The 27111-nt window shown below is 36.6% G+C and overlaps 1 protein-coding gene across 7 annotated transcripts in view; it reads left to right on the forward strand.

Moving 5' to 3' along the window:
- Positions 1 to 27111, forward strand: part of nup50 (nucleoporin 50) — a 51689-nt gene that overhangs the window by 8741 nt on the left and 15837 nt on the right. For all 7 annotated transcript variants that reach the window (XM_052030266.1, XM_052030268.1, XM_052030269.1 and 4 more), the window contains 3 exons: positions 3483 to 3566; positions 12405 to 12588; positions 14576 to 15205. In XM_052030266.1, coding sequence (XP_051886226.1) covers positions 3483 to 3566; positions 12405 to 12588; positions 14576 to 15205 — 898 coding nt within the window. The remainder of the gene's footprint in view (positions 1 to 3482; positions 3567 to 12404; positions 12589 to 14575; positions 15206 to 27111) is intronic.

Raw genomic sequence — 27111 nt, forward strand, 5'->3', positions numbered from 1 at the left:
GGGAGAACTTGACTGCACTTTGAAATAAAGTTATTAGATCTTTTTGAGGACATTAATTTAATGTCCATTTAAAATCCACCAACTCTGGTACAGTGCTCCTTCAGTACCATTCTAGAATGTAATTCTAGATGTGCTCAAGTGCGTAGAGTGACAATCACAATTTGTACTGATTTATAGCTGACATCTTAAAGTGAAAATTGTTAGATCATGATATGGAATTCTTCAATTTTCTTTCCTCCTGGTGAGGCTTTTAAACCCATGTTCAGTACCTGTAATGTTGACAAACAGTAGAGACTGTGGATTAAACCTAGAAAATTCATGGTTTATGGGAATCAGTTACTCACTGAATAAATTTGTGCTAAATGTCAATTGCCTTTGTAGTACTGCTTAAAGATATGAACTAGATGCATGAGGTTGTAACTCTTGCTCAGTTGCAAAAATTATTTGGCATCCAATAAGTTCTTGAGGCCACTGCTCTAAAGAAAAAAAAACGTGAATTTAATATTCAAGCTGTCGTCTCTTTTCTCTCCCCCTGTAAAATGCAATGTCATCAAGATATAATTGTAATATTTTCAAGAATAATTGGCTCAAATTGCTTTGATCATCTTAATTGTTTTTGGAGAGTTGAAATAATCTGAGCAATATATTTTGAGTAATAGCTTTATTGACTCTAAATTTTGAAGGATATTTTTAACTTTTATCCAGTCTTGCTTTAATTGGATTATTATTCTTCAAAAACATTTTGGTTGCAGCGACTGCATGGTATTGCATGATATTTACAACACAGAAATGGGATATTCAACCAATGTTGTGTTCTCCATACAATCCTCTTCCTAACCTTTAAACCCACCACCATACCCTTCTATTTCTTTCTCGCCCATTCGTCCTGTTATCTTTAGTTCAAAGAAGTTTAACTGGGCCTACCCTTTCTGGAAGCTACCTGTTTCAGGAGATTTTTAAATGATGAAAAAAACAGCAACATTCAGACAACTTATTTTGGCTATTCATATTTATCCAAGTAAAGAAAGCTCCAAAAATATATACATACAATTTCATTTGTAGTTAGAAACAGTAAGTCAGTAACTAGTACATAGTTCAGTGTTATTCAAAAAGGATCATAAGTATTTGCAAGTTTTCATTCCTTTTACTGTCATGTTCAGCTATGCAAGATTAAGGTAAGAAGTTGCCTGAAATGTAGAGTTCAATGAATGGCCTTGCTAGCACTAATTGCCATCCTGCATTGATTTGTGTCACCATTTTGCTGGTAACAAAAAATACAAATAGGAGTAGACAATATTGTCCAAGCAAGTTCAGTCATTTGAAAGGCTGATTATATACTTTATTGCTTTTATTTATCCACTTTATTGTCTTGTTCCCTGACCTTCAAGATCAGTCATGCATATATTTAACATCTGAACATTTACTTCCGTCTGAGGGAGAGAATTTCAAATACTTACAACTAGCTTTGTTGAGCAGTTTCTCATCTCTGTCTTTAGATGGCTGGCCCTTCATCCAAATTTACAGCTTCTTGGCATCCCTTTCAAAATCTTGTCTCTCAATAGACTGGACCCAGCCCATCATCCAGAGTTGCAGCTTGCCCACATGGAGGTGGATTGGATGCAGAGGACCAATCTTGCTGACCCTCCCTCCTCCACCCCAAGCTTAGAATCAGGAAGTGGGGTCTAGACAAGTAGAAATTGAGTGGCTTATTGATGAGGCCCTGCCTATACCTGGAATGCTCCTACAGTCTGACAAAAGACAAAGGTGGGGGCAGAAGACTGGGTTCTGTCAAAGCTGTGGAATACTTTATATTTTAAATGGTTGGCATTTAGAGACATTGGAAAAACTAAATTAATGTTAAAATTACATTTACGTTTAATAAACTGTTATTTCTAAAACACATTAAAACAGTTGGCAGGCACGGTAGTATAGCGGTTAGCGTAATGCTATTACAGCACCAGCGACCCGGGTTCAATTCCGACTGCTGTCTGTAAGGAGTTTGTATGTTCTTCCTGTGTCTGCGTGGGTTTCCTCCAGGTGCTCCGGTTTCCTCCCACGTTCCAAAGATGTACGGGTTAGGAAATTGTGGGCATGCTATGTTGGCGCCGGAAGCATGGTGACACTTGCGGGCTACCCCCAGAACACTCTACGCAAAAGATGCATTTCACTGTGTGTTTCGATGTATATGTGACTAATAAAGAAATCTTATCTTAAATGATTTCTCAAATAAAATCTTCGAAAAGATTGTGAATAGAAAGTTGGTTAAAAGCTAAATATGCAATATCCCAAGAGCTCACATTTTATATTACCTTATAAAATGAATTTTGGAAGTCCAGAAATACCATATTTCCCACACCACCCCAAACCCTTGTCTCCCCTTCTAGTTGTATCCTTAAAAAGGAACTCTTACTGGATTTGTCAAGCATGACTTTCGCTTTATAAAACTGTTGACTCTGCTCTGTTATCATGCTCTTAATCAGGGTATACAGAATTTTGCTAGCTAATTGGTCTATAGTTGTTACCTCCTTTTTAAATTGCGATGTTACGTTTGCTACCTTCGATTTGCTGGGACTACTCCAGGAATCTAGGACATGCTAGAAGATATTTAATATGTTCACTATTTCTGCAGACCCACTTTAAACCTTGGGATGCAATCTCAACTTTAACCACTGCAAGTCTTGTATACCTTTGGGATATCCCAAAATTCTTTAATCAATGAAATACTTCTTCTCTAGTTTGTATTAATGAAGCAGCCAATTTTCACACAGCAAGTTCCCAAATTAGCAATGTAATATTAGCTTAATAATCTGCTTCAGTAATATCTTTTGAGGAAGGAGTATTGGCCAGAATATTGTTGAAAGCTCATGTAAAATACTCAACTGGATTACGTTCTCAAATCTGTAGTTTTTTGCCTTGCGTTGAGTTTTTGTCAGCTATCATGTTCACAGTGTTAGATCTAGCACACCAACAACCACAATACTCATGAGGCACAATGGAAGATGGTTTTGCAGTAATTGCATTATGTATCTCGGTAACATCCTCAGATGAAGTAGAAATAACATTTGGATTTGCCTAATGTAATTAGCAGATCTCTTTGCTGTGACTTACAATAATCTGAAGTCTGACAGGAGTTAATTTATAGCATATCCTTTGATCATCTCTGTGAAATGTATTTAGTATATTCACCGTTGTGCGCAACTGCAACAGGTAAATAAGGTATAGAAATATCTTACAAATAATAGATGAGATGATACCATGATCATCACCCAACTTTTGGAGGAGGTGGTGTCTTGGGGGAGAAAAAGGACAGAAAATTTCCTTTGGATGTCTCTTGTGTTTGCCTGATTTACTGGCTCCAGTGTGAAAGTGCAATGAGTTGCATTGATGTTTTATTGCAACTTTAATATTAAACTTTTCCAGGAAAAGCAGGGTATTGAATTACTTGTTATCGTTGTTTTACCATGGAGTACTTTGCTTTTTAGGCAGGAACTTTCTCGGTTGCAAGCGAAGATGTGCTGAAAAACAGAGCTATCAAAAAAGCAAAACGCAGGAACATAGTCTCTGAGGTAAGTCATACAATCAAATTTTTAATTACATTTTTTGGTGTGTTGTGTGGTGCTTTGTCCTTCCAGACACTTATTAAATGTCATTGCAACACTGGCAGCTAGGACTTACTCCAAGAATTCAGAGGGAAATTTGAGAAAATCCCATTGTTCACGGATCAGACAGACAAGCATAAACTGAAAATTAATCTCTGATTCCATCAGTATGTGTGGATATCCCCAGCTAAAACTGTTTTGGAATTTTATGGATAACCTGTGGTTATAGTTTTAGTGATTAGAATGATAAATCTGTAAACTTGAAAACTGATCTTCAATTTAATAATTCATGATTTTATGACAATATAAGGAACTAATTTAGTACCCTAAAATACAGAATAATAGGACTTGCATGTGTAACTTTCAAAAGTTGATGCATATTACAATTTTCTGTAATAATGGCTTTCAGCAGTAGCATGTCATTTCATTCTCCATTTTCCATCTCTCTTACCTCCATACAACTTAACTTGCATCATTGACATCTGAAAATGAGTGACACCTGATTCATCCAGCTTTAATTAGTGAAATGAATTAAGGCTACTTTCTAGCACTTTGTTTTTTGTCTGATCCATAGAGATGGGGACTTGCTGAACTTCTCTCTGAATCCTGGGAACCAAGAATCTGCAGTTTGGGAAAATGTTTTGATCAGTGTTACAGAAGTTGACGGATATTTAATTTGGAAGTTATTTTTATATAAATCTTTTAATTGCAAGTCCACATGTGGTTGTCATGTGGCAATCATTGTTCTGTTCAAATTATCTTTTTCTCAAAGCCATTTTGAGCTCCCAATTATTTATTTTGACCGGAAATCTTCTAATTAGATGCATTGGGTTTATTTAAGCATGAAAAGATTTATGTACTGTATTATTAGGAGATTAACATTGGATTTGTTGTAGAGATCATAAGATGGTGCTCATCTTTGCACAATTGACTTCCATTGTTATTCAGTAGGGTGTCCATATGAGATAGCCAAGCTTGATTTTGGAGTGTCCTTGATCTGGACGCCTAACTGGTCATACAAAAAGTTGACAGGACTGCAAAGGTATAAAATTAAAACACAAGCCGAGCCCAATGGACAACAACACTCAACCCATTTTCCTGAAAGAATTACATTATTCAGCACAAGATCTGATTTAGACTGGCAGCAGATTTCACATCCCTTCTTTTTAGATTGGACACCCAGTACAGACTCTTGGCTACCTAATAAGACCAGGCTGTGAGCTTTTATTTTGTTCAATAACGTTCTTTGCACTGCCTTATCAACTGGCTTCTAGAAATCTTGGTTCACCTTGATCTGAATTCCATGTTACTTCTTAAAAGAACTATATTGATCAAAGATGATTTCTCTTTTACAAAATTCTGTTGACAATTTCCCCATGACAGGTATTAAGCTTACTAGCCTATAGTTTCCTGGTTTCTGTTGCTTTTTGAATAAAGCAAACCTCCATTAATCCATTTGCTCGAGACTTTGGTGCTGGACTAGCAGATTTTCCAGATGTTATTCCAGATGTTATTTTATTAATATCCCAATACACTTTTATTTCATTATTCATAAAGTGTTATTAAGGGAGAGAACTTTTGGCCCATCTGGTCCATGCTGACCAAGATTCCCATCTGAGCTCGTCCCATTTGCCTGTGTTTGGCCCATATCCATCTAAAGCTTTCCTATTCATATACCTCTCCAAGTACCTTTTAAATGTTGTTAATGTACCTGCCTCAAGCACTTCCTCTAGCAGCTCATTCCATATACTGCCCACCCTCTGGGTGAAAAAGTTGCCCCTCAAGGTTCCTATTAAATCTTTCCCCTCTCACCTTCAACCTATGCTATCTAGTTCTTGATTTCCCAACCCTGAGAAAAAGACTGTATGCATTCACCCTATCTGTGCCCCTCACGATTTTATACACCTCTATAAGACCACCCCTCATTCTCCTGCACTCCAATGAATAAAGTCCCAGCCTACTCAACTGCTCTCCGTAACTCAGTCCCTCGAGTCCTGGCAACATCCTTATGAATCTCCTCTGCACTCTTTCCAGCTTAATGGCATCTTTCCTATAGCAGGGTGACCAGAAGGGAATGCAGCCAACAGAACTATGTGAGTTTAAAGGGAGTGCAGAAACTAGGTCCTCAGAAAGTAGGGAGTGTGGGGACAGGGGCCTCGGCAAATGAATAGGGAGTGCGGAAAACATTATCTTGTGAACCAGATGCCGAACAATTGACATTTCCAAATGATCAGCCAGTGGATTATCAGTGTATAACTGCAATGGAGTTACATTTGTCAGAAATTAAAATAATTGTTAAAATATTTGAATTAATTAAATAAATAATAAGCTGGGGGAAAAAACAGGAAAATATTTAGAAATAATAAAACTAAAGCAAAAGTGCCTTGCTGTGCTCTTGAAGCCCCATTAAAGTCAGGTCTGACACTAGATCTGAATGGCTGTTTCTCCACTGTAATGCCAAGGCATCCAAGCAACACTGATGTGGGAGTGGAAAACTAACAGAGTGGGCCCTCCAAATCTGACAGCAAGTCCTGACATTTCAATTTTCATTGTATGTGCGTGCACGTGTTCAGGGCTTGTTTCAGCATGAATAAGTGTGATGGAAACTACCAGCATGGTACCTGCACGTTTTCTCTACTTGTACATCAAATGAGAAGAAAATGGAAACTATGTCAGAAGACTATGACTGCATTGATTTTTAAAATAAATTGAATGTTATTTGGTCAGATGATGTATTTGCTAGTCATTAAAAGCTTTCACTGGGTACTATTTGTTTACTTCTGCCATTTGCAGCACAACATTGATTATTCAATGCAGTTAGCATTTTAATTGTTTTGATGGTGATGGATTGATAGGTTTGTTCCAAGGCGTGTGGTCCTGAGAATTTGGGTTTATCTTTCAGAATTTCAAAACATTATGGTGTTCATTTTTTTATATGAGCAAGAAATTGTGCCTCACTGCAAAAAATGCATTTTGCATGGCAGTACAAGTACAATTGAAGCCAACTTTCATCATCATCTCAGAAGTTTTCCTCACACATCACATGGAAATGAACCTTCACATCTTGTGAGGCTTGAGATATAGTGTAGCTGTAGCAGTTAGCGTAATGCTATTACAGCGCCAGCGACCTGGGTTCAATTCTGGCCACTGTCTGTAAGGAGTTTGTATGTTTTCCCTGTGTCTGCGTGGGTTTCCTCCAAGTGCTTCGGTTTCCTCCCACATTCCATAGATGTATGGGTTAGGAAGTTGTGGGCATGCTACGTTGGCGATGGAAGAGTGGCGACACTTGCGGGCTGCCCCCAGAACACCCGACGCAAACAATGTATTTCACTGTGTGTTTCAATGTACATGTGACTAATAAAGATATCTTGTATTATATTTTAAGAAATGCACAGGATCTAATTTTCAGTTTGTTGTAAATTTGTCCTTTGACTCAATGATCTTGTGTTTTGGCTGAAACTTGTACATGGGCATATTGTTCAGTTCTAAAGGATAGCAATCTACTGAAAAGTGATTGGGTGAGATGCTGAAATATACACATCATATTTGATGCAATCTTTTTAAGTTATGTATATTAAGTTATAATATTTTGATTTTGCAAGGAGTGAGTCTCTTACCTGCTGCCATGTAATATTTTTTAGGTCATAGATGTGGCAATCTGACCCAGATTGTTTTAGCTGCCTCTGACATCTGCACTACTTAATTTTTTGTACATAACTAGCTGTTGTGCATCAGCTCTGGCCCAACACTTCATTAATGTTCCTTTCATTTTTGCAGACACATGTTTTTAATTTCCACATTGAGAGATAATAGACTGTTTCACTTCCTCCACCTCAATCTAACTTTGAATCTCCTGCACTTTTTTCATTATCTGCATGCCCTCATTTTACAGATTATGAATTTTATGTAGTATGTGAAATACTGGTTGTAATCAGTGATAAATAAGGCTGCAGCCTTTTAAGGACTGTATGATGTGACAATTTGCTAGGTTGTAGCAGTGCTTAATGAAAGTTCCAATATTTAATTGAATAAACTATCTACACTTTATTCCTCATGTCCCAAGTGTTTAAATCTGTACATTCTCCAGTGGGCCTTGGTAGGGATCAGTAATGCACTTTATCTTTTTGTGCTAGCTTGTAAGATTTAAATTTCTTATGTATTTACTATGTAGTTGACATTGAAATTATCTTCAAGTGAGCATGCTTGCACTACTGTATTGCATGAGCCCAAAGGCAGTGTTATTTATAACTTATTCACTTTTTGGACGTTGGCATCTCTGGCAACTTGCTATTAGGAAAGTGGTGGTGAGCCACCTCCTCAAAAACCACTCCAGTCCTGGTGAAGGTATAGACAGTCCCCAGGTTCCGTAAGGGTTCCATTCCTGAGAACTGTCTGTAAGCCACTATCTCCATAAGTCGGAAACATCTGTTTTCTATGACTACCCCTATCATATTGCTGTACACACACTTACTCCAATTCTTTCATTTCATTGAACGATCACCCTAACACTCTGTAATTAAACAAATGTGTTAATGCCATCATCTCCCCTTTGTCCACAATCTGCTCAACATATTTCCTAACCTTGCCGTACATGTTCTTAATGACAAGTGTTAGCTTGCTCTCAAGTAGTTTCTTCCTTGCATCCTTCAGAGACTTTGTTTGCTTTAAGAAAAAGAATGTATTCTGTCAATGGGGGGGGGGGGGGGGGGAGAGAGAGAGAGAGACCTTGATAGGAATTGGAATCTTCAAGGTTAGTGTGATAGCTGTTGAATTTTTCTGTGAGTAAAACACAAATGGATATTTGGCCTGCTTCAAATATCAGCTAGTATGTATTATATTGAAAATTGGTGCAATATTAAAAATGTTGCTCATTTTAAATCTCTTTTCCATACTTTTAAACGGACAACATCTTTCTTATTAAAATTTGACATTTATTTTTCAAAATCACCCTTTGAATAAACTTTACTGACAAAAGTATATTAGGAAGTACAGAAAAATATCTATCCATATGGCTATTTCAATGAAGCTGATGCATCTCCGGAAACCAGGTGTAGCATATTTGTTTGGAAGCATAGTTCAGATTCATCGAATAATGCAAACATTTCACAGCTCAGATTTTAAGAAAAAAACTGGGATCTGCAAGTAAAAATTAAGTTATTGCAAGGTACAAACAAAAACTGAATGGATACATTTCAGTCATGTTAATGCATCATGAATTTTTAAATATTGCTTACTTTTTGTTTGAAAATTCGAATTGCCAGAGGTGAAAATTGGTGTAGGGAAAAAAAAACAATTAATTGATTTGTGAAATCTCAGTAGCCAGATTGCCCAGTAATGAGTGAAGCCATTATAAATGTGAACAAATGAGTGAATTCATGTGAACTAATAATGGGTGGGGGAGGCTAACATAAACATAACAGCAGGAAGTCAAATTACAAAAACAATAACAGTGCACAGATATTTAAACATATGGATTGTTTTAGGTTTATTTGATATTTAAACAAAGTGTCATTAATTCTTTTGAAGGTAGGTTTGCAGTTATTTTTTATGATGGATTAAATACTTCCATAGTTTTCTTTGTTTGGATTTCTAGTTGGAAAAGATTTTACATAGTATGTGATACAGTAGAGCGCGGAACAGGCCTTTTGGCCCATGATATCGGTGCTGACCATGATGCCAGATTAAACTAATCCCGTCTGCCTGCACATGGTCTGCATCCCTCCATTCCCAGCCTGTTCATGTGCCTTTCTAAATGCCCCTTAAACATTGCCATCATAGCTGCTTCCACCACGTCTCCAGCAGTGCATTCCAAGCACTCTGTGTTTATAAAAAAATCTGTGGCGTGTATGAGTCACATTGTAATTCAAATCATTGACGTGATTTTGTAATTGAAGCAATGATGAGACTAATTAATGCCAACCATCCTGTCTGGTGCTGAAAAATAAATTTTGCAAGTGTGGCATTTCATTTCTTCGTTAATGCAAAAGTCCAGATTTTGCTTTAAAATTCTTCAGGACATGATTTAAAATCTAATTTTTAGTTCCTATGTAATGTTTCCAGTTACAGACACTGCATGTCTCAACAGGGATTATTCAATCTGATTGAACATCCTTGCTATTTTTTGTTATGTTCTTATTTGCCCTGTAGAATGCAGAATGTTGGATCAGATCATAAGTTACTTAAGCCACACAAAACTTTTGTGAGCACCCAGCAGCAAGATAAATACAAGCCTCATCTGTTTGCCAGGGACTAAAAAATCTGGGCCATGATGAATCAGATGCCACAATATTCATTTGAATGGTTATGCAGCTGTTAGATTTTTTCATGTAGTATTATGCAAATATAGTTTTGAACTTGGTGTTTCTATTTAATTGTTTAATATGGGATTTAATTCAGATTTTTAAATTTGAATGTCAGCTGTTCTGAATGGTGTGTGATTCCACAGCACAGACCTGTATGTAATTAAGTAAGCAGGTTGCAGAGGAAGAAGGATTAATTTTCAAACCAGTCTATTTCACACTGGTTAATTTCTACAAAGATATAGTGGTCAAACTGTTAATGATTTTGTGCCCTTGTTGTAGCTCTAAAGGATCTCTTGATAGTTGAAACTTAAAACTTCAAATTATGAATGGATTTAGAGTTAATTTTGAAAGCAAGATGACAGTGGATGTAGAAAAGAAGAAATTTTGTATGAACAAATTCTAACTGGCATTATGAAACTCAATTGTCAAGTCATTTAACAGTTTTGCAAAATTGAGGAATGGATTTTCACCTTTTCCTCGAGACCAATGGTGAGAAACAGCCATGATATTATAGAGTCTTGAATTGCTTAATTCCTTTGTTATCTTCATCCTTGATGTGTTTTTGCTTCAGTTTTTATAAGTAAGAGATGATCTTTGTCTCATTATTGGACCATCAGTCCAAGCTTAAATATTGTCCAAATCCTGCTGGGATAATGCCATAATTGCACTATCTTAAAAGCTGCAAATACTACCAAACATTGCCATCTCTAGTTTGGGGAGGAAGCAACTTAAGATGCTGCCTTGAGGATCTTGGCCTAAGACTGAGATGGCTATGGTTGTTGAAGGCTAATCATCTTGTTATGTGCCAGTTATAACTCAAGGCTTCGGTGGGTTTTGCAGTTTGATGCCACAATTAGAATGATTTCAACAATAGTATTCTCGCCACAACCCTGAAATTCAGTTCTTGGTTGTTTGGATCAAGACCCAAATAAATTCTAGAACTATGTATCCCTGTCTACACTGAGCATTGATGAGTGAGTTATTGGTGAGTAATTGTTGCTACAGTGCTGTTGACAGACCTTTCCATCACTTTGTGGATGAAAAAAGATTAATGGGGCAGTAAATGATGGACTAGAAATTAATGAATTGGATTTGTTCCACTGTTTGTGGACAAGACAAACTTGGGTAATTTTCCACTTTGTCAGGTGGCTGCTTTTGTAGCTGAGGTGGATCAGATTTCTTGTTTTGGAGCAGAAGCCTTCATGGCCATTAGCTAGCATGTGGTCAGGGCCCATTCCTTTTACTATAATTGATGCATGTGGAATGAATCAAATTGACCAAAAACTGGCTTCTGTGTTAGCGTGTTCATAGCAGGCTGCTGAGATAGATCAACCACTTGTCATTTGTGGCTGAAGATGACTGCAAATGATTTGCCTTTGTCTTTTCCACTAACAATAGGATTTGCTATCACTGAGGATGGGTTTTGTGGAGCCTCCCTACCCAGTTTAATTGTCCACCATCATTCACAATGGAATAATGTGTGCAGAGCTTTGATCTGTTGATTATGGAATTGCTTATCTCTGTTCACAGTCTGCGGTTCTTGTTGTTTAGCATGATTAGAGTCCTTTGTAGTTTTGCTTGATATCCTCTTCATTAATTAGTTGAGTCTGGTGCTGCTTCTGTCACTGAATCAAAATTGACCCCTGGATTGCATTGTAATGATGGGATGTATCAGGCCATGGGAATACAGCTAATGGTGTAATATAATTCTGTTGCTGCCACTGCTGGCCCAGAGTATCTCATAGGTGTCCAGTTTTGAGCTGCAGGATCTGTTTTGGATTTTTCCAATTTTGCACTTTTTCAGTTTGTATTAGTTTTTATCCTAATTTCCACCCCTGGCATCTGTTTTCCCTATGGACTACTTGAGATTCACCATCTAAAGTATTGTAAATTGGAACTTTGTTGTTCAATAACTTGTATGTATGTAATACTTTAAAAAAAAACTTACTGAAATTTCTTGCAATTTCATTATTTTATGACTACTCAAATATTTTTGTAGCTTTAATTAGCTGCATACTTTAAGGCCATAAATAGTTTGATTAAGAATAATGAGAACAACAAGGAATAAATAAGTGATTTCATCCTACTGCAAGTAGGATGGTGATGCAGCTGCCTCACAGCTCCAGTGACCCAAGTTCAACTCTAACCTTGGAGTTTGCACGTTCTTCATTTCAGCATCTGGGTTCCCTCTTGCTGGTTGGTAGGTTGGTTGGCCATGTAAATTGTGCAGATGAATGATAAAATCTGGGGAGATTTGATGACATTCAGGTTGAATAAAGTGGGCTTGGTATATGCAGGTGCTTGATGGTCAGCACAGACTTGGTAGCTGATAAGGCCTGTTTCTGTGCTGTATGATTCTAATATTTTGGTACTGATTTTAATGCATTAGGAGGCTTTTAAGTCATTCCACATGTAAAATATGGACATAAATAGAAGTTGCTTTTGAATCTTGTATTCTTATTTAAAAAGTATACTAACCAATTTTGTTTTCAAAATTTTCCAGCCTGAAGGTGGAGGAATTTTCAAAGGGTTTTCTGGTCTCGTATCATCAACTGGAAATACTGGGTTTGGAGCATTTGGCAATGGTTCTGGTTTCAAGCCTTTACACGGGCTGTCCAATGGAAATAATTCATCGTCTTCTTCAAAGCCATCCCATAATAGTGCTACAGATGTAAATAATCCTTTGGGTAAGTAGAATAAAATATCGTAACTGCTACATCTATTAATTTTAAAGTGTTCTCAACGTACAGTGTTTTTATTCTCCCTCCTGCCCTCCCACCACAATGGAGATCTTTAGTTAGTTTCTTAACCAATTGGACTCCTAGAGCGGTGATAGGATCTTGTACACAGAAGAATGTTATTCAGCCCATTGCAGCTGTGCCAGGTCCTTGAACAACAAAATTAAAGCCATTTTTGCACTTACTACACCTCTTGGCCCTGAAAATTCAAACTTTTAACTATTTATCCAGTTTCCTTTTGAAAGTTCATATTGAATGTGATTCTACCACCTTTTCAGGCAATGTATTCTAGATCATAATCACTCATTGCATAGTTTTCTATACTCTTAACTCAATGTTTTCTAATTACCAGCACTTCTACCAGTATAAATTGTTTCTTCCTGTTATAACCTTTCATAAACTTGGAAACTTTTATTAAATCTCACCTTTGTTTTCTTTTAAGAGGAATGATTCTAACTACACTGTTCTCTCTACTGAAGGTACATACTTGTCATAATACACCTTTCCTGATCTTAGGCCATCCCGTGGCTTTTGTCAGCAAAGTGCTTTGAAGTATAGTCACAATCGCAGCACAAGATGTTTGACAGCTGATTCAGAGATGGCCAGTTTTTGGGCTGAACAGATTTGAAAAGTTGAGGATTATTATATGATGCTCAAATGTTTTAACATTTCTGTTTCCACTTAATTCGTGTACTTTGGACAAATTGAGCAAATCTACCACATGAAAGCTGACCATTGACTTAATTGGTTTATGAACAGGTCTAATGTAAGCATATGGTTCAGATACAGTATCTACTATACTCTCTTATCATTTCAACCCCTTTCTATTTGTTTGCTGTGAAGTCCAATCAGCAACAATAATGTTGTTTCCACCTCAGTTGCTAAGTTTGGAACTGAAATCTATATCCACACAGTCCCATGTCAAAAGGTTTTCTATTTTTAACCCCTTAAATTCATTGTAGTAACTATCAGCTCTCAAATCTTTAATTTTTAGACTCTTCTATAATATGATTTGTGGAAAGACCCAGTTTTTAAAGTTTTATATACATGTGCAGCATCCTGATGAATCTGCATTGTACCCTCTTGAAAATTTCAATGCCCTTACTGGAGTGTTGAACACTACACTGCAGAAAGTCCTTGTACTTCCCACCATTTCAGATATAGCACAGGTTCATCATTCTATACCTTTTTTGAGTAAACATCTACAATGATATTAGTGTTTTATTTTTAAAAATGGCTATATCAACCTGAGGTGCTGCAAATGTTATGTGCTCTCTGTTATTGAAGCTATTCAGAATATTAATGTTCATATTTGTTTTTTTTAACCTCATACACTGATGTTAAATTCAATCTGTTAACTATTAGTCTGTTTTCCCCATTTTACCATCTCTCTGGTTGTCTTTTATTTCGAAAAGATAGGAGGTAATGCTATTTTGGAATCTTATTCAAATTTTGGCACACTTGAGGCCTGTACATAAATTATTGATTTTATGCAATGCCTGTAATGTCTTCTAATGTAAACCACATTGTGCCTGGATTCCTTTTAAATGGTTAAATTCTTTTCATATCATTATTTACGGCATTATTTGAATACAGTAAGACGATTAATGGTAAAGGATGCAGTCTTCTGAATATAGCTCAATAATTCTGGAATCTTTCATTGTTTCATGCCATGTATTTTGAAGAGTGGAAAATGCAAAAGTACAGTTTGAATTGATCTGGTATATGTGAGGTATTTTGTGCTTGTTTAAACAAATTTTATACTGCTATATTTATTGTGTATGACGGAAACTGTGTCCCATCTGTATTTTTAGATGGGCTCCTGCTGTCAGAGGAATTCCTCATCTGTCTTTGAAGACTGCTGAGAACTCCAAACAATTTAATAGGTTTTGTTTCACTGAACTTAATTAAACATTTAACTTGTTCCATTTCATAGGTTCTTTTCTATCTAATGGCCCTCCACCAAACCCCTTGGCAAAAGGTGAAATAGGTACGAAAACAAATGGTGTTAATCAGATTAACTCGGGGGATAAAGTGGGCTCCAGTGAGTACAACAGACAACTAGCAGCACTGAATTGTTCGGTCCGAGACTGGATCACCAAACATGTCAATGAGAACCCACTCTGTGATTTGACCCCAATCTTCAGAGACTACGAGAAGCATTTGACAAGCATTGAACAGAAATATGGTAGCAGCTCTGACAGTGGCTCAGAGAGTGACACAAGCAGCAAGAGGCCAGAAATGCAATCTGTTAACACATTTGGTGTTTGCAAAACACCACAGGGAGCAACCCCATCATCTTTATTCTCATCTGTCAAAAACAAGGATATTATTCCATTCACTTCAGAAAAAAATTCTGAGACTGCAATAGGAAATAGTGGGAATATCAACTTGCTCTTTGGGAAAAAAATGGAAAGCTCTCCTTTAGCTGGCTTTTCTTTCGGTGGTGGAACTTCAGGCTCATTATTTGGAAAAGATCTGAACCAGGAGAAGACTGTTGCTCCAACTTTTTCCTTCACAGCATCTGTAGAAAAAACAGAAGAAGTGAAAGGTAGTGAGCATAAAGGTACGGGTATTGAATAATTACATTAAATATGTTTTAAATTTAAGTTTAAGGTCCTAAAATATTGGTGTACAATAGAATCTTTGCTACCAGCCCTAAGACTCAACACTTTCCTCCCAGTTTCCCATGGAAATTAATAGATTTTAAGTTTTCAAAATTTAATATCCTGATACGTTTCTACATCACAGTGGGCATAGAAAGGTAAAGATACAGTTTTGAACATAATTTTCCTGGGCTCTGAGGATGGTATATGTCAAGTCAGGAGCTCCTCAGAAAGAAGTGGCACAGTGGTAAAACTTCACAGGAGCTAGTAGTCCAGAAAAATTCTGATTGATATTGGTGTTCATTTAATGGAAGTTTTGCTATCCTAAAAAGCACAATATATAATCTGATGTCCTCGCATCTGTTGTACAGAATATAATGTTGTAAAATTGTTGTTTAGCTTTTCCTATCATATGGCAGATGTTTTCATTTTCACTCATTAGTTTGTTATGAATATTATTCTCTTGTGATGTTTGGGACGTGATTTGCTTGTTTGTGATTTTTATCCTGTCCATCCCTATTGACTGTTTCAGATTTCCATTTTCACTTGTGTGCTAGTGGTCTATTTTTAATGGGCTAGATAACTTAACAGTTGCTCTTCTTTCTCTTTTTTTTAAGTTGAAATTTCTTATTATCTCTATATTTGCCCTGGTGTGCTCTTTAGTTGCTCCCAAGTACTTAACGTCTGCCTCTTATCCTCATTTTTTTTTCTCTTGGACCTTTTTATCCATCCATGATGTCACATCAGTGGTTATTTTTAGTTTTTAAAGCAGAAAGCATGTTTGTGGATTCTATTGAACGTTGATTAAGATGTACCCTGGTGCTTATCATAATATTTTGCCAAAATTGTTGTCGAATTTTATTTTCCCAGTTGTTCCAGCATCTCAATTAAATTTTCTCCATTCTTTAATCCTAATCTTCATCAAACTTGTGTTATTCTCAATTATTATCTTAAAGTCTATTGTGTTATGATTAATATTGTCTAAGGTACTTCTCTGGTCTGCTCTGTTCCATTGAGTAGCACATTTTCTCTTGTCTCCATACTGACATACTGGGTTAAAAAGGAGACATGCTCCATTTCCGTTTACCCATTCCCTAGCACTTCTGGCCAAATAATTTTGGGATAGTTTGTTTTACAGTGTTATCTTGAAATCCACTTCCACATTTTTCTTTACATGAAACTGCAATATTTATATTCCAGTCCTGATTTTCTTGCAGCCAAGTCTCATTAATCTGATCTGTATAAAGCTATGAGGGGCATAGATACAGTAGACAGCCAGTATCTTTTTCGCAGGGTCAAAATGTCTAAAACTAGAGGGCATGCATTTAAGGTGAGAGGGGGTAAGTTCAAAGGAGATATGCAGGGCAAGTTTTTTTTTTACAGATTGGTGGGTGCATGGAATGTGTTGCCGGGGTGGTAATGGAGACAAAAACGATAGAGGTGTTTAAGAAGCTCTTAAATAGGCAGATAAATATGCAGGGAATAGAGGGATGTGGGCTTGTGTGGGCAGAAGGGACTAGTACAGTTAGGCTTTTAATTAGTTCCGCACAACATAGTGGGCTGAAAGGCCTGTTCCTGTGCTGAGCTGATCTCTTCTATCTACTTCCTCACTACATGTCATTGCTGTAATTGCCCTGTTTTATTACAGACACTATATATTGCTTTACAGACAGTTCATCTCATTTTTAATAGCAGTTCCTCTCAGATGAATTCTAACATCTCATTCTCCTGTCCTATAACTCTGTTTCTTGCTATTTTATGTCCTCCCTCAGTTTAGGTGGTTATGTTTTTTACACAGTTTTATTTATATTTAGGCTTTTTTCATTTCTTAGTTTTCCCCAAACTTTCTTAGCAGTTTAAAACCTTCGTCATCTCCCAATTAACCCTTTCTATTTCAGTTCAGCTAGAGCCCATCCCATCGGTCCAGCTCCGTTCTACCCCACAAGAAAGAGCTCATCATTCCCTTCCTAGTCTTCAGCCATATATTAATTCTCTTCGTCTTTTGGTTCTGTGCCAGTTGGTTGTTAGTTCCGATGGTGATTTATTAATGTTAAGGTACTGCTTTTTAATCTACCACCTAAACCTCAATGCTACCTCAATAGGACCTATCTACTCAGCGTGACTTTCACTCTGGGATTTTTATATGACCTTGTGATCATAGGCCAAGTCAGATCTTAGTGCAAAGCACTGACAGACACTTCTGTCAAAAAGCTAATTGAGTAGTCATCTTAAATAATTTTAGAGACACTGTTGCATTGTCACCCAGGCAAAATATCTTTTAAAACTAAAGTATGGTTTTTTTTAATGTATTCTCTTCTAAACACAAAAAAACTTGCCCATGCTTACCTTAGCTCTTTGTATGTTGAACAGCCATCAAAGATCATGAAATAATGCCACCTGAAAGTTCAGTGATGGCAGTACCATTTTTGTCATACAAAAGAATCTGACAGATCAGGGGATTCCTTTAGTTGAACCTGCTCTTATATTTAGTTTTTATACATTTCAGCATACTAATTAGGAGCAGGGTTAGGCCACTTGGCTCCTCTAGCCTGCTCCACCATGGTCTGACTGTAACCTCTGCACCTGTGTTCCTAATTACCCCAGGTAACATTTCATTGCCTTGCTTATCAAGAATTGATCTCCCTCAAAGACTTTGCTTTCACCCATCTTTGAGGAAGAGAGTCCAAAGACCCATGATCCTATGAGAAAAGAAAATTCACTTTAACTCTAAATAGGTGACCCCTTATTTTTTAAACAGTGATCCCCAGTTCAAAAGTGTCCCACAAGAGGAAACATCCTCTCCAAGTCCACCCTGTCAAGACCCTTCAGGATCTAGTGTTTCAATCAGGTCCTCTCTCAGCAGATAGAAGCCAAATCTATCCAAGCTTTCCCCCACAAGACAACCCTCAATTCCAAATAAAAGTTTGGTAAACCTCCTCTGAATGCATTTGCAGCCTTTAAATAAGGAGATCAATATTGTATACAGTCCTCTAGATGTTGTCTCACCAGTAGCCGATTGAAGCATAACCTCCCAACTTCTGTATTCATTTCTCTTTGCATCCCTGATTATTTGCTGGATCTACATTCTAGCTTTCTTGCATCATGCAGAGTTCCCTCTGCATTTCAGAGTTCTGCACTCTCACTAGTTTTGTTTTATTTTTCCTACTAAAATCTTCATATTTTCATCATTATAGTTCATGTGCCAGATCTTTGCCCACTTAATCTGCCTATATCTCTTTGTGACCTCTATGACCTTTTCACATACTATCGATTTTATTTCATTGGAAAATTTAGCAACCGACTTTTGGTGTCTTTGTCCCAGTCATTTATTACACATTGCCAAACAGAAAAAATTAATGCATACTCTATTTCTGTTCCACTAATATGTTACCTCCTATACTGTGAACTTTTATTTTCCACAATAACCTTTGATGCGGCACCTTGTCAAAATGGTTCTGGGAATCGTGGTACATTCATTGTTCCCTTTTATCCATGGCAAACATTACTTTATTGAAAAACTCTCATAAGTTGATAAAACATGACGACTTTTTCTTAAAACCATGTTAATGCTGCTTGATTATCGTGAATTTTTCTAAGTGACCTTATAGAATATCTTTAATGATAGCCTCTAGTGTTTTTCCGTGACAGATGGTAAGCTAATTGGCCTGTAGTTTCCTGTTTTCTGTCTCACTCCCTTTGCAAATAAAGGAGTTACATTTGTTATTTTACGATCTAATGGAGCCTTCCCAAATCTAGGGAATTCTGGAAAATCAAAACCAACACATCAACAATCTCACCAGCCACTTCTTTTAGGACCCAGGATGAACTGCATCAGAACCAGAGGACTTATCAGCCTGCAGCCCCAACTTTTGGCTAATATTACTTCCCTGGCAATTGTAGTTTTCCTTCTTTCCTTCTAAAACCCAGTTTACAGCTATTTTTTGTAGCAAAGACTGATGCAAAGTACCTGATTGATTTTTATCTGCCATTTCCTTATTTCTCCAGTCTCATTTTGTTAGCTCTTGTTAGATATCTACAGAAACTTAATATTTTTTTTAAATTTTATAGCTAGCTTTGTCTCATATTTTAACTTTTCCTTCCTTATAATCTCTTAGTCATTTTTGCTGTCATATATTCTGCCTAATCTTCTAAACTCTCATCTATCTTTGCACAATTATATGCATTTTCTTTAAGTTTGATATCATCTTTAATGCATTTAGTCAAGTACAAAAGAGAGATCGTTCCATGTTGCAATGTTTCTGCTATGAAAGAGGTGTCTACTTTGCTTATGCTAATCAGGATTCCCAGAGAGGATTTTTTTACTGAGAACAAAGTTTTGGTGCCAAGATTTCAGTATAGTTTAAAGATTTTGGTGTAGCTTCCTACTAAACTGATATTGATAACTTGGCTTTTGGATGCAGCTGAAAAGTTCCTATAGGGAAGTACATGTTCATAAATTAATGACTTACAATCAAGTCTGCCTTGCACAAATTGCTTTAAGCTCCACATTGAAAGTTTGATCCAAGGCAAGTTGAACAGTTTTCAATCACTTGAGAATTCATGGGTGCAGAAGTATCCTGTTTACAGGGTTATCTAATAGAATTTCCTTTCATAAATGAATGATTATTAGCCCTTTTGCTGATGGGACTGGCAGTTTCTCAGTTGTACAGTTCTTTCTTTAATTTCCCTGATTTCCAAGATTAAGAAGATAGTAGTGGAAAGCTGATTCTGATGCACTCATGCTAAATTCCTAAATTATGGTTCTTGGACCTTGAATTGCCTGCCTTATTTCACTAATCCAAGGGCAACTCATTCCAATTATTTTCAGAAACTCTGTGTAGATTGGTTACCCAATTTGCAATTAGTTTAGAATAATTAAACTGATGTTCTTCATTGGAAGAATCTGCTTGCATTATGAGGTGGTAAAAATTGATCCAGTGGCATTTATCCAAAAACACTAGACTCTTCCTTGTACTCTTCCTTCCTGTTCGCAGATTTTTTTGACACCTTGAGATTTCGGCTTAAATCCAGTTTTATATGTGCTCATCAGACAGCAAAGTTGCTCTTGTGTCAAAAGAAATCAATGAGCTGAAAATAGCAGACCAGAGAGCATCAGGACAAAGAAACAGAGTTTAAAATTTTGTGGTAAATTTTACCTCATGTTTGTTCGAACAAATTTGTCTCTTTGAAGACTACTTAGAATTTGGCAATATCTTATCAGGATTTACATCAAATCTCCTTCAGCTGCTCCATTTGTCTTTGCAGTCTCATGGCAATTATGATTTAAAGTTTCTGCTTTGGCTTTATGGTATACTGCACTCCTGGTTTTAGCTCACCAGGTTGAAGTCATGGCATCGGTTCTCAATTATATACGTATTTGATGTTGCAATCAGCATGATTCTGCAATTGGAGCAAAAAACAAACTGCTGGAGGAATTGATTTTAGTTTTTTGCTCCAGATTCAGCATCTGCAATCTCTTGTGTCTTTTAATTCTACATTGGTACATTGATCTGAAACTGGGGTCCATGATTTTTTTGCAAAAGCGAAAGTTTGTCCCTTGTTTTTGGGCATGCAAATGAAGAATATTTATCTGAAAATATGATTTGTACAGTTTTCCATTAAGCGGTTGTACATTCAACTTGTAAATTCATTTTAATGATAAAAGAAATCAATTATCTTTTAAAAACAAATTGTGTTAAGTGACCTTTCCTTGTTTGTTCGTTTGTTTTCCAACCTCAATTCCATTTGTTTTCTGTCCATGGATAAAAGTTTCCACTGAGGAATTCAGAGCTATAGCTCCAAACTTCATTGCTCAACCACCAACTCCTATCCACCTTTTGATATCCTTGTTTTGTCAAAGTTCCTTCTTTTTCTTCTATCCTCTTTTTCTCCATGCCCTGCCATCCCAGACTGATTCAGAGACCTTGATCTTTCCTGATGCCTCTTACCATTCAGTGGTTCAGGTATGCTGAAAATTTTTAGCGGAGTCTGGATTGCTGTGAGAGGTGACCATGCAACAATGCAAGGTCTGAGAGATTTGTCTCCCAGCAACATAGCAAGGCACTGATGACAGATGACCTACTTCCCTGGTGAATTGGTGGTTAGAAATCAGTGGTTCAGTGATTCCTAAAAGACCCCTCCAATTTTCCCACTTTCTGACCTGAAACAACAGCAAGTGCAGTTAGATGATTGACTAACTGCCTGTATGGGAATTAGACAAATTCCATCTTTTCCTTGTTGTTGTAACCATTTTCCCAAATATTTAGTTTTTTTAAACAACTCGTTATTGCTATTTTTCTTTGCACCAATGTCACTTTTGTTACATCTCTTATAGACCTATCTCTTTACAGCCCTCATCTTTTCCTTGCTTTCGTATTTTCTTAAAAGTTAATGAGATGATGAAAGAAAATGCATAATAGATTTCCTGCAGCAACTCACTAGAAATGGATGCTTACTGAAAACATTGTTTTAAAGTGAGGTTTGAAAGGTGTAGTATTTTCATGAGCACACCATTAAGATGGTATCTGGTTTCCATTGTTTTATACATTTTTCAAAGAAGACACCATTTCCTCCTGCTTTTGGAAGATATACTGAGACTGGCCAACCAGGTTCTTTGGTGACTCATCATGGTAAATGAAGCCAATTATCAATTTTAAGGGGCAATTTTTAATGTCCAAATAAATACACTGAATGTTCTGTAAAAGATTAAGGTTTTGGAAGCCTGAATTTTGCCATTTTGTTATCTTTGAAGAGATTTTGGTATAAACATAACTGAAATTCTTGTGAGGATTTGTCTTTTTTTTAAGAATTGTATTCACACTTAGTATTCACACATTTTGGTAGCCAAGGTTTATAATTTTCTAATTCCCTATGTTTTGCAATTCTGGTATGGAGCCAAAAAATTTGCTATCAAAAGGTAGAACCAAAGATTTTGAAAATGTCATATCCAGGCATCAGGCTATTTTTGTAATGGAAAATATGATACATATGTATGTCTATTATATAATTTTTACGGGAAAAAAACTGCATCCTAGTAAGTGGATTAATCAGGTACAAAAAAGAATGGACAATTCTGTACTAAAGAATGTGACAAATATAGCCAGAAATTTAAATATGTCTATAACTTCCTGAATATTTTGAATATTCTGGTCTTGATGTAGTTCACTGCTTGATAAAACACCAATAGGTTTCACAGATTATTTATACTAAGTGCTTTGAAATTTGCTCTAAATTTTCTACTCCAGTCAAGCATAATGCTATGCTTAATCAGAACTGTGACTAAGGTAGGAACATACTGAAATCATAGAAACTGGCTATAAACAGTATAAGTACCCATTGGGCAGAAGATGAAAAAAGCCTGAAAATATGAACCACCAGGCTCAAGGACAGCTTCTATCCCGCTGTTATAAGACCATTGAACGGTCCCCTAGTACGATAAAATGGACTCTTGACCTCACAATCTGCCTCATTATGGCCTTGCACCTTATTGTCTGCCTGCACTGCATTTTCTCTGTAACTGTAACACTTTATTCTGCATTCTGTTGTTGCTTTCCCTTGTACTACCTCAATGCACTGTTGTAATGAAATGATCTGTATGGATGGCCTGCAAAACAGTTTTTCACTGTACCTTGGTACATGTGACAATAATAAAGCAATTTTCCAATTTAATTTACCAGTTTCACTAGGATCTGTGGTGTGAGGGATGTAATATAGTGAGTGGAAAGGAGAACTACAACAATACCGGATGACACTATCTCGTGTATTTTTAATTCACAAATGAGCCTCCAAACAGATCTGGTTGAGGTGATTCATTTTAATAGCAGAATGCGAAAGTCAATAAGAATATAAATGGGGTAAAGGGAGAGGGTTTTGGAAGTATGAATAGACATCACTAAAATAACAACAAAGGTTAAGGAAATAGTTCTTTCAAGCAAAAAAGAATTAAAGGTAGAGAATTAGGTTAGAGTACAGAAATAGAATTAAAAATCAAAAGCCAGTTTTGATTTTACTATTAATAATTAATCTAATATCAGTTGTCATTTGATGCAAAGACTTCCAAATTTGCACCACTGTGTAGAAGTCCTTGCCAACTTCACACATGAGTGGCTTGGCTTTTAATGTTTGAACTCTGCTCCTGTCTTCTAAATTGCTCAGCCATCTATTCCATTGTTTCTTCCACCTACTTCATTGGTTCCCCTCACTCCATTACCATCTAATTTTCAGGAAAAACCACCCTCTTCTGTGTACTCGCCTGATAATTTTACTCTTGAAGTCTAGGTATTGTACTAAAAATAGGGGGAAAATACAGGGCCAAAGAAGAGAGAAATTTGGAGAAAAAGTATTGGATAAACTAACAGTACTGAAAACTGACAGATCCCTTGGAATTGATGAACTCTAGGATGCAGGCCAAAAAGGAGTGGCTACAGAGGGAGTGATCCTGGAAAGGTCCCAGTGGATTGAAAAACCACAAATCCAACATCTCTGTTCAAGAAAAGAGAGAGAGAAGGCAGGGAATTATAGGCTGGTTTGCATAATACCAGTCATTGATTTGTGAAATGGAAAAGATGCTTAATAAATTTATTTGAAATCTTTGAACATATAACCAGCAAGTAAGCAAAGGGTATTGTGTATTTGAATTTCCAAAAGAGATTCACTAAAGTGGTAGATGATAAAAATTACTGCAAAATAAGGTCTCATGGCATGAGGGTAATAATGTGGTAAAGAAAACAGTTACGATAACTAGGTCATTTTTAGGCTGGAATTAGTGGTGTGTCATACCGATCAGTGCTGGGGACACGAGACTGCAGATGCTGGAATCTGGGGATTTTTGATGAAGGGATTGAGTTTATTGAATACGAGTTTGCTAACAACGCCAGTGAGAAAGCAAGTTGCGAGGTGGGCACAAACTTGCAAAGCAATATATGCAGGTTCAGTGAGTGGGCAAAATTATGGCAGGCGATCTGTAATGTGGGGAAATGTGCAGTTATCCATTTTGGTGGGAGGAACAGGAAAACAGCATACTATTTAAATAGTGTGACACTTGTACAGAAAACAAAATTATTGTGCACGTATAGTCCAGCAAATCTTGTGCAATGCAAATGGAATGCTGATTATTGCACAAAGGACAGAGTAAAAGAGTAAGGGAGTCTTATGACCGCACATGGATTAGCATATGCAGTTTTAAGACTCCTTATTTATGTGAGGATATACTTGCCTTAGAGGCAGTGGACAGCAGTGCAGTGAAGTTTTACTGAATTGATTCATGTGGAAAATGTGGTGAATGGGTTTGATAAGGTAAATGCTGTGAGGGTGTTTCCCTGATGGGGAATTAAGAACCAAAGAACATAATCTGAGACAGGGATGCCCATTTAAGACTGAGATGAGAAGTAATTTCTTCTGAGGGTTGTGATTCATTGGAATTCTGTACACAAGAGAGCTGTGGATATCAAGGATCACTTTTGCCTTATCAGCCCCACAGATCCTACAAATGAAGTAGAAGAAAATCATCTGAATCCCTTGGGATTGCCTAAGAGAGAAAAAGAAAAGATTATGCTGAGTCATTAAGTATAATCAAATCTGAGAGAATTTTGAGCTACAGGTTAAACAAGTATTATCGTGATCTGCAGGAAAGTGAAGTTAAAGCCAATGATCAGTTCAGCCATTGAGTTTTTAAACCAATCTGGGTAGGGATAAAACAAGTTGAGACTCGGCAGCACAATCCAGAGCTCTTTTTGTTTTAAATTATAACTGATTAAATACCACAACTAATATAATGTATGTAGTACTATAAATATAAAATATTGCAAGAAACTACAAAGAAATTATTTAATTAGAAATTACTACAAAATAGGGAATGCTAATATGATCTTTGCACTCCAATAACCTTGCACTACTTTAACTCTTAAATGCAATTGTCTTCAGCTAGCGTATAACCCTCTGTTTTTTGAATACAACATCAATGATGGTTGCTGGAGCCTACTACCACCTTTACTGACAATCAATTCTGTCTCAGTCTCTTGCAAGGTGCCCAAAGCTTGCTTCCAAGCAGCTTCTCTCATAATACAAAAATTCTACCGCTGACATTTGGTAAATCCCTCCGTCATGGTTGTACGATCTGTATTCAGTCTTTTCTCCAAATCCATGCACTGTTTGATATAATTGGTATGTCATCATTTTTCACACAAAAGTTATTTTGACGAGGAAGAACTCCTGAGGTTATCATCACCTTAAGCTCTTGAAATTTCTGTAGGGCAATAGTAACACAAAAAAACTGCTTTTGAGAAAACAAGTATATTGTACCCTTGGGTTGGTCTTTGTATATGATCGAGTCCTTTTGTAGATTCCTCAGCTTGCAGTCTGGTTTAAACATGTTTTAAAGTCCCTTGATTTCTAATGGCATGCTGGGATTGAAAATGTGGTCAGTTTTTTTATTGGTGTTGGTTGACCATGTAAGATAGTTAACTAATTAAACAGGCTAAAGTGCAATATGGCCTGCTCTTCCTCTATTCCATATACCTTTTGATTCTTGTAAATCTACTTAACATTCACTTGATCCCAAGGCTAAAGCATGCCTTGTAATGTGTGCACTCTAGAATTCCTCCAGGCTTTTTTAAAGCAATAGCATAATTTTTGGTCCCTTGTTATGCACTTTCTTCAAAATAATTTGCCCTTGTTCCTTAAACTTTAGCTAAAGTTGCTTAGAAGGGGTTCTGTCAAATCTCTTCTTGATCTATATAAATATCCAAAGATATTTCCTGTTAGTTATTTTTTAATAGTTCTTCAAAAAAGTTCAATTTTGTCATACCTCTTACATAGCCCATGCTGGCCCACTGATCAACTGAACATTTTCAAGGTGCTCAAGGTAGATTTCAAGGTAGTTATAAACTTGAGTAATTTCCCTAATATCTGCAGTGGAAGTGCAGCAAGTAAATTGTTGCTTTGCTTGAAGAGTGTTTGAGGCTCTGAACAACAGGAAGTGAACAAGACAGGCTTTGTATTTCCTGCAATTGCATGGGGAAACCACTGTTACACTTTCTGATTTTTAATTCCCTGGTCTACTTTTTTCCTTATTGGATTGTAATGTGGAGTTTTCCCAGCTGAGTGGATAGTTCCTGTATAAAACTTTGCAACTACCTTAACTATATAATCTTCTAAGAATCTCACCTACTTCAAGATCAGGGATGAAAAGTAGAAGGTCCTTTAGATTTGTCATTCCTTAATGCCATTATTTGCTTCATTATGTTTACTTGTCTTGTTTTAATTTTGGCAAGACCCAGTCCATGTTTTTATCAATGTACCCAGGAACTTTCTGTTGCTGTCCCCTTTAATACAAAGCAATTATTCACCATGTCTGTCACTTCCTTATTTTTATTTACAGTATTGCCATTTATCCAGTTTTGATTCTCTCACTTCACTCTCAATCATTTTCTTTTTCCCTGGATTTATTTTAAAAATGTGTTTGATTTTGAAATCCTTTGCCAGTTTTATTTCATACTTTTTGTTGCTGTATCTGTTTAGTCACCTTGTATCTTTTCCGTTTGCTTAAATCTGCATTTTTTTTTACCTTTTTCGTATTCTACTTCTTTTAGTTTAACGTTTTGTTAACCTCTTGTGTTGTGCATGGCTTTTTGTTTTGGCAAACATGAGCCTTTCTGTGTGGGGAATTAAATCAGCTGCCCTAAAATCCCTCTTGGCTTATTCACACGTGTGCCCAGTTTACTTCAAATAATCACTATTCCATTATGTGAGAGTCAGCTGTGCTCAAATCTAAATTCTTAGTAGCTGTTTTCTCATTTCTCCCTTTCAAATTGATTATATCCTTGTTAAATGAAGCTTTATACATGGTTCAGTTAACTAAATCTGGCCC

This window comes from Pristis pectinata, chromosome 15 (genome assembly GCF_009764475.1).
Source record: "Pristis pectinata isolate sPriPec2 chromosome 15, sPriPec2.1.pri, whole genome shotgun sequence".
Lineage (NCBI taxonomy): Eukaryota > Metazoa > Chordata > Chondrichthyes > Rhinopristiformes > Pristidae > Pristis > Pristis pectinata.